At 46.6% G+C, this 8,759-nt stretch overlaps 1 protein-coding gene and 1 pseudogene across 2 annotated transcripts; one reads left to right on the top strand and one right to left on the bottom strand.

Moving 5' to 3' along the window:
- Nucleotides 1-1,874: 1,874 nt before the first annotated feature.
- Nucleotides 1,875-2,216, top strand: LOC150009385 (pterin-4-alpha-carbinolamine dehydratase 2 pseudogene; annotated as a pseudogene).
- Nucleotides 2,217-2,506: 290 nt separating this feature from the next.
- On the bottom strand, nucleotides 2,507-7,159 carry ZSCAN10 (zinc finger and SCAN domain containing 10). Of its 2 annotated transcripts, XM_090279169.1 has the most exons (5): nucleotides 6,764-7,159; nucleotides 6,267-6,534; nucleotides 6,006-6,070; nucleotides 5,772-5,829; nucleotides 2,507-4,151 (listed from the first exon to the last, which is right to left on the bottom strand). In XM_090279169.1, the coding sequence occupies exons 1-5, from the start codon at nucleotides 7,157-7,159 to the stop codon at nucleotides 2,596-2,598; spliced, it is 2,343 nt and encodes a 780-aa protein (XP_090135295.1). In that variant the 3' UTR covers nucleotides 2,507-2,595. The 2 variants fall into 2 exon arrangements, with proteins under 2 accessions (XP_090135295.1, XP_090135296.1); XM_090279170.1 differs by lacking the exon at nucleotides 6,267-6,534 and having other exon boundaries at nucleotides 6,899-7,050.
- Between the last annotated feature and the right edge of the window lie 1,600 nt (nucleotides 7,160-8,759).

Below are 8,759 nucleotides of genomic sequence, written 5' to 3'. Positions count from 1 at the left end.
GAAGTGATTTCTATTGATCCTACTAACATTTATATTTCTTTTGAAAAAATGTAAGAAATTTCCAATGAAATATTTAAAAATTATATTAACTGAATACATCTGTTACATGAACATAGCTCTCTATCCCTGGGAGGCATGAAATGTAGTATCAAAACTAAAAGCAAATGGGTTCTGATCTGAGGAACAAAGGGGTTTATGGGTAGTGGCCACCTGGCTATGTACAATAGGGTCACCAGATTCCAGTCTCAGAAAGTAAGTCCCTTGATCTGTTGCTTGCCTTGGGTGCCAGAAAGGAAGGGTATTGCATTTGATATCCCTAATCTAATCCAGTTTTCACTTTGAAGGGAGGCGATGCCCACAAAAACCATGCTTCTTACCACGTTAGTTATTAGTCTCGAGTCAGTATCTAAGGCAAATATAAAGCCATTTCAATATTTTGGATGTTTTTTTATTTGAGATCATTTCTTGTTTCTCTTAAGCCCTGTTATCAATACAGAACTAACTTCATTTTGTTTTCCTCTCTGGCATTATCATCAAGTTAGTGACTTTACTTCCTCTTCATCCTCAATTTTCTCTGCATCATGCCTTTAATTATTTTCCCTTAGACCAGTGATTTTTCAACCTTTTTCATCTCGTGGCACACATAAACTAATTACTAAAATTCTGCAGCACACCAAAAAAATACTGTGTTTTTTGATCTGACCAAAAAAAAAAAAAAAGGCATAATTTTGATTCAGTCACACTAAACAGCTATTGTGTTGACTGTTGTAATTTTTTTTATGTGACAATCTAAGAAAAAGAGGCCAGTGCCCTTGACCACATTCTTACGGCACATCGAGAATCGCTGCCTTAGACACTTCTGGTCACAAGTAGACATTTATCCAATTGTCTCTCTTTTGATCAAATATTTTTCTCTTCTATTTTTGGTTTTATTCCTGATTAAGAGAAGACTACCAGGCCCTGACCAGTGTGGATCAGTTGGTTGGGCATCGTTCTGCAGGGTGAAAGGCCCCTGGTTTGATTTCCGGTTGAGGCATATGCCTGGGTTCAGTCCCCAGTCAAGAGTCTGAGAAGCATCCTATCGATGGTTCTCTCAATGATGTTTTTCTCCCTCCCTTCTCCTCTCTATAAAAATAAATAAATAAAATCTTAACAAATAAAGAGAGAGAGAGCGTGAGAGAAGACTACCAGCATTGTAACACCAAAGTAAAAGATACTAAGCTCTAGTGGCTGGTTAATGCATGATGAATTTTAACTCTTGTTAAGTACAAGTTTCAGCTTTACTCAAAAACAAAACAAAACAAACAAACACAAACAAACAAAAACTGTCCAAGGGAGGGGGAGGCAGGCCAAGCATGCCTGCTGGGTAGGAAAAAGTGGGGCACACTGACAACCAACTTGTCTGCAGGCAGGTTTCAAGGGCTAGCATTTTCCCTTTGAATTAGGTACCAACATTCCAAAACAACAGGTTTCCCAGAATCATCCAGAATCTGGGATCTTAAATTTTATTCAATTTTAATTAACTTAAACAGGAACATATAGCTAGAGGCTATTGTATTGGACAACACAGATTAAGGTCAACTGCAGAGAAGAAATTCCAAGGTGAGATTATTTGGCCCTATCCATGGCTAGCTGTGACAGCTGGCCACCCCCTCTCAGGCCTTTCTGGGGTGAGAGGAACTCCCCCCAGATATGTTCCCATCTGGCCTGCCTTTGAAGGTGCTGGGGTAGGGGAGGGAGAAAGCCACCACAGTGTGTCACAGTAGATAGCAGATGGCATTAGGGTGAATGTAAAAAAAGAAAAAGGAACTACTTTCAAGAAGGCTGTTTTACAACAGACCTCTGCAGTGGTCACGATGGTGGTGCTGGGTGTAACACAGTGCTTGTTGGGGGCCTTAGGAGGTTGGAGTCCCAGCCTCATGGCCATATCAGCAGTTGCACACTGGTTGACAGCAGCAGAGAGATACCAAGTTATACCTGATCTTAAAGTAGCAGGACGGTCAGAATTAAATGAGAGAGATGCCATTGACAAAGAGTTCTCCTTCAAAAATTTTAATCAGGCATTGGCTTTATGTCTTGAGTTGCCCTTCATCACTGGGAATGGTTCAATATGTACAACAAAGTCCACATAATTCTCACCTCATGTGACTGTGGTGGACTGACCAAGAGATGTGAAACTGGCTAAATTCATTGAAAAAGCAGCTGCTTCTGTGTGATTTCTTCCAAAATGCATATAAAATCTTTTAAACATCTTAGGTGCAATGGATTTGGAAGACAATTTGCATAAACAATTTAAGTTGTAAATTTAGTTTACCTTTCTACCACATTTTGTAAAACCAATGCTTAAATACAAAATCATTAAAAAAAAAAAAAAAGCTGTTGCTTGGGCATTTTGAAATACATTCCTGAGGCCAGGAAGAGATACTTCTAGGGAAGGGAAGAACTAATGCAAGGTTAACTGGAGCCAGAGGCATGTTGGGGTGGGCGGGGGCAACGGGGGCAAAGAGGTGGGGCAGGGACCTCTCCTGCAGGCCTTGGCTGCAGAGGAGGCCAAGGAGAGGCCTGCAGGGCATGCCTGGAGGAACCTTAGTGAAGCTAGTACAGGGTCTCCTGGGAATGGGTTCTCTGGTGGCGCAGCAGGTGGGAATTACGGCTGAAGCTGCGGCCACACTGTGTGCAGGAGTAGGGCCTGGCCCCCGTGTGCACCAGCATGTGACGAAGCAGGGTGCAACTACGGCTGAAGCTCTTGCCACACTCCAGGCACTCTTGGGGGGGCTCATCCTTCCCGGATACCCCTTCGCCCCCTGTGCCTGCATGGGTGGCCAGGTGCCGCTGCAGATGGGCGTTGCGCCGGAAACTCCGGCCGCATGTCTGGCAGCCGTAGGGCCGCTCACCCGTGTGGCTGCGGCGGTGGCGGGCCAGGTTGGAGCTGTTGCGAAAGCGGTGGCCGCAGGTATCACAGGTATGGGGCTTCTCCCCGGTGTGGATGCGCTGGTGGCGCACTAGGTGGGCACTCTGGCTGAAGCCTTCGCCACACTGGCTACAGCGACAGGGCTTCTTGTCATTGTGGCTGCGCCGGTGGCGGGCGAGGTCCTGCATCTGGCTGAAGCTCTGGCCGCAATGGGTGCAACGGTGGGGCCTTGAACCTCCATGGGTCAGGAGGTGGCGGGCGAGGCTAGCTCGACGCACAAAGCGCTTCCCACACTGCTGGCAGCCATAGGGCTTGTCGCCCGTGTGCACCCGCTGGTGGTGGACCAGCTGGGAGCTCTGGCTGAATCTGCGGCTGCAGACCTGGCAGGAGAAGGGCTGCTCGCCCGTGTGCACACGTAGGTGGGCCCCCAGGTGCTCACTGCCACGGAAAGCCTTGCCGCAGTCGCTGCACACGTAGGGCCTGCGCTCAGGGTTCTGGTGCAGGCTGCCAGAGCTCTCTGAGCGCTGGTGGCTCTTGTCTTTGGCGTGAATCCGCAGGTGGCGCTTGAGGCTGGAGCGGCGCTGGAAGGTTTGGCCACAGTGTGAGCACAGAATCACGGTCATTTCTGGCGCTTTGATCTTGGTCTCCGTGGTACAGGATGCATTTTGGTCCTGGGCGTGAGCCAGCAGGTGCTGCAGAAGGCTGGTCCGACTCTGGAAGCCTTGGCCGCATTCAGCGCACAAGAAAGCGGGCTCAGAGTGTGTCTGCAGATGCTTGTTTAGGTGTGAGCTCTGGCGGAAGCGGTGGCTGCAGAGGTGGCAGGCATGTGGCCGCTCGTCCGTGTGCGTGCGCATGTGCAGTTTGAGGATGGAGTTGCGGCCAAAGGTCTTCCCACAACACAGGCACGGGAAGGACCGCGCACCGGGGTGAGACCGCAGCTGGTGCCTTTCCAGACGGGCCAGCTTCATGAAACTCACCCCACAATCTGTGCAGATGAATTTCGTCTCTGGCTCCGACTTGGGGGCCCCTTCAGCCACTTTGGCCTCTAGAACATCACTGTTACCATCAGGGGACTCTCCTCCATGGGAGTTGCTCACTCCAGCACCATGTCCAAGTGACTGTGCATGGGGCTCTTCTGTCATCCCCGGACTACCTTCCTGAGACTCTGCCGAGACGGCAGCAGGCCCGGCAACCCCTTTGGGGTCTTTAAACTCCTCGTCTGGGGTTCTGTTTCCAAACCCTGTAAAAGAAGCAAAAAACAGGATTTGTCAGGCCTATTCCCAGTGCTCTTAGGAATAGCCAGAACCTTGTTTCCTGAAAGCAGAAAGAAACCCAGAATCATGCAAAGCAGGTGGGTGGGCAGAGGGTGTGGGGTAGAGAACAAGTAACATACACTTTTACCACTGTAACTGTTTAAGAGTGTACAATTCCGGCCCATTAGATACATTCACAATTTGTGCAATTGTCACTACTACCCAGTGTCAGAGCTTGGTTATTCCCCAAAATGGAAACCCCATACCCATTAGCAAGTACTCCCATGACCATCTATTTTAAAAGCTCAGTGTTAAATGGGTTGATGATTAGACCACACTCAATGAGTCTTTGAATATATATAGGTGAGGTCAAAATAGGTTTACCGTTGTTTATATGAAAAATAATACAGAAATAATACTAGAATAAACTGTTTCACACACTCATTTTGCCCCACTCTGTGTGTGTATGCACACACACACATACGATGTACAGTATTCCCTCACTTATTGCGGGTATTACGTTCTGGACACACACCCCCCCCCCCCCCCGCGATAGGTGAAAATCCACGAAGTAGGAACCTTACATTTATTTTAGTACTTATATATATTTGAAGGCTTTATAAACCCTTCCCATACAGTTATAAACCGTTCCCAGTCCCTTATTAACCTTTCCCACTCCCTTATTAACCTTTTCCACACTTTTATAAACACTACTTATGTTCTTAAACATATTCTAAACTCTTAAACCTATGTAACTCTAACAACATATGTATACAGTATCGCAAAATCCCGTGATATAGCAAAAAATCCATGATAAGTAATTAAATATAATATTTTTTAAAATCCCACGGTACAGTGGGGCCATTATAAGTGAACCACGATATAGAGAGGGTCTACTGTACATACATACAACTTTGGTCTGGAAAAAGTCCAACCATTGTCAAGACAATGAGAACAATTTGTGCGACATTGATGTAACCTGGCAGCCTAGGAGAGTGGACTAGAATGTGCATGCATGAACAATGACAACTTTACTGTACTAGTCAGCAGAGGTGGTAGACACCATTGAGTGATCATGTGTACTGTGTGGCCATTGCATTCAAAATGACTGAGTGAGTAGAGTAACAAATCTGCATCAAATTTTGCGTGAAGCTTAAAACATTTCTCTGCAGAAACTATTTGGATGAAACCAGAAGGCTGTAGCTATGGGCAACTGGTGACTGGCAGCTTTATCACGACAATGCACCCACTCATACATCACCTCTTGTGAAGTTTTTAAAAAACATAAATATAATCAATATAATTATAAATGTAAATATTATAAATATATTTAATATATAAATACAAATATAATAACATACAACATATTTTAAATATAAATATATTTATAAATATAAGTATAATATGTATTTTAATAATGTATATAATTATATATAATATATATTAGTCTGTCCAGAAAATATCTATATATTCTCATCAAAATAGCCCATTTTTAACCAAAGAGGTCCAAATGTCTGGAGGGTGTGGAGGGTCCAGAGGTTCAGGAATCACATCCCAACAAAAAGAATGAGGCTTCAGTGATTATAAGCCCTGGGAAGGGCTCTTACCCAGAGGGTGCATAGGCCATGCCTTCTTCACTGGGACATCTTCAAAGGTCAGGGACTCCTGTAAAAGAAGGGGCACAAACTTGCAATGAGTGAGGAACAAGACTCTGAGACCTGAGGGAAATGAAGAGCTTTCTAGGCTTAAATTCAGGAAGATATGGATTTGCTCAAGCTGCAGAGGCAATGAACATTTGGGTCAGAAGAACATCCTGGAGTGAGAGGATAAGTCCAACTCACCAGAACAGCTGCTAGCTCCTGATCACGGGGATTCTCCTCAGGCCAGAGCTCAGGGTCCTGGGGGGCTGACAACATTGGGACAGAAAGAGCTGTGAGAAGCCAGCCTTTCCCACCATGAGGCTATGAGGACATGCACTTTTTACCAAGTCTCTATGAGAGACATCTTGGCTCTCATCTATTCCTGTCAACCAGAGAGGCTGCCCACTTCTCTCTCCACCTAGCCTCCCAGCTCCCACGTTCCTTTGGGCACTAGCTTCTCACCACTCTCTTGTAGGGCCTGAGATGTGCACTTGGGACCTGGGCTCAGTGGCTGCTCTGAACTTGCAGGATGTCTCCAGGCCTCCAGCTCAGTGGGCTTGGAGGGCCCTGGCTGGGATGGCAGGAGTCCCTTTGATGGCTCCAGGGCTGGAGGCTTTTCTGGGGGCACTTCCTTTTTGGGGCTATGGAGAGAAACCTGGGAAGGGTCCCCCCGTTCTTCCAAGGTAACATCTGCACGTGGACAATTCTTGCCAGCGTTGAAACTAAAATCCTGTTAAAACATATCATGTAAGGCAACAGACAAGATGGTAATCCATGTCCTACTGACTCCCAAGGGAAATAAGACAAAGGACAGGTGAGAGTCAGACAGGGAAGGAGTGAGGAAGTTAAGAAGGAATTGGCAAAGGAGGGAAGTGGAATGTTCAGTAATTCTTAATGGGACCATAAAGTCCCTATCTTTCCCACCAGCTTTCCAGCCCACCTGGCTGCCATCCTCTTACCAGTGGCCCCACGTCAATGGAGTCCCTCTGGACACCCTCCAGCAGCAGCACCACCTCCTCGCCATCCCTGAGCCGCTGGCCCTGTAGCCGGGCCAGAAGGTGTGGTGGCAGCACACTTAGGAATTGCTCCAGCACCAGCAGCTCCAAGATCTGCTTCTTGCTGTGCAGGGCTGGCTGCAGCCAGTGGCTGCAGAGCTCCCGGAGCCGGCTCAGCGATGCCCTGGGCCCCATGTCCTCCTGATACTGGAAGCATCTGAAGAGCTGGTGAGCCACTTCTGGCCGGAGCCTTATCTCTGGCCGCCTGGGGTCCTCCTGGCTGGTAGCCTCCTCCTCCTCCAGTTTTACTCCTCCGAGCTGCTCTGGCTCCGGCTCAGCAGGGACAGTTTCTACAAGCATCCTTCGCCGTGGGGGACACCTCACCACAGCTGTTCCCACTCTTGGGCCTCTCTCTCTCTCTCTCTGCTCCCACACCTGTGATATTAAGAGATGCCTGAAGATGTGACCTCCAAAGGAATTGTTTCTCATACTGGCCATGGGTAATGGCTCAGCCAGACCAACGCACCAAAAGACAGAGAAAATGGACAGTTCTATGTTATTGTTCTCTCCTGTGGCAGTTAGAACTTCGCCTCACCTCACCCCAGCAATCAAAGTTGGCATTCCCCTGAGAGAGGACAATTTGGCTTTCCTTGCCTCTTGATGTCATGCTAAGTGGAGTACCTGGCACCACCGAAGATGGGTCCTTACCAAAAATGTTCCATCGCAATCCAATTCCACCTTCAAACCCAGCTTCCAGTACAAAGGGTATTGTAAAGAAGAACAGTCAAATGATCCCTCAAGGAAATAATTGAACAAATTCTAAAGACAGGATATAACCCCTAACAGCTGGCCTGTAGGGGGCGCATTGCTCGAGAGACTAACACTCCTTACAACCAAATGCATGAAACTTGATTGGATTCTGGTTTTTAAAGGCTCTCAAAGATATTTTAGGGTCAGTTGGGAAAATTTGAACACGGGGCACTAGATGATAATGGAAATGAATTTCTGAGATGGGATTTCAATTTTGTGGTATGTAGGAAATGTCTTTATTCTTAGATGTTGAAGGGTTTGGAAGTAAAGGAGCATGAAGGCTGAGCCATATTTATGCACCAACCTGCAAAAATTTTAGCAACTGCTCTTTCGACTCCTCTGAAAGTTTAAGAATTTTGAAGATAAAAGGTGAGGGGGAAAGCTCATGCATACGAGGGGGGACCCCCCAAAACCGGAATTATCTTCTGGAGGGTGTGTCTCTTGTAGTATAGACTTCCCCCATTAGGTGAGTGTTCTGGGAGCCCGTTTGTATTAGTGTACCAGCTGACCTTGTAGTGAGAGGCTGCGTTGGGCTTCAGTGGATTTTTTTTTTTTTTTGAAGACTCTTTCAACATGTTTGCCCATTTCATGATGAGTGATTTACGAGTGCACCTGCCTATACTGCTCTGAGTGTTCAGCAGTTTTTGACCAAAAACAGCATGACCCTCATGCTCCCCCCTCCCTACTCACCCGTGCAACTTTTTTTTGTTTCCCTGGATGAAAAAAGTCCTCAAAGGAAAACATTTTGCTGATGTGGAAACAAAACAAAAAACAGCAGAAGCACTAAAAGGCATCAAAACCAATGAATTCAAAGACTGTTCTGAGCAGTGGAAAAAACATCTTGATAGGTGTATTTCATCAAATGGAGGGTATTTTGAAGGTGACTTTAGTTTAAATATGTAAGAATACACAATTTTTCAATAAATAAATTCTATGGGGGGGGGTGTCCTTGCTCATATGATCTCTTTTACTAGACATCCTGACTCACTTTATGGCTCTGCAGGTGGCTCTCAGCAGTCAAGGTCAAGGCCACTCAGCTGACTAATACAGGGCTGACCTCCCACCTGGTGTTCCAGTCTACTTACCTCCTCATCCATCACCAGAGACTTAAGTCAGGATAAGCCAAGGAACTGGGATGGGAGGATGGGTC

The sequence above is a fragment of the Furipterus horrens genome, unplaced genomic scaffold (genome assembly GCF_987537825.1).
Source record: "Furipterus horrens unplaced genomic scaffold, mFurHor1.1.pri manual_scaffold_5, whole genome shotgun sequence".
In the NCBI taxonomy this organism is placed as follows: domain Eukaryota; kingdom Metazoa; phylum Chordata; class Mammalia; order Chiroptera; family Furipteridae; genus Furipterus; species Furipterus horrens.
The sequence above is the reverse complement of the archived record's forward strand: the minus strand, read 5'-3'. Positions and strand labels throughout refer to the sequence as shown.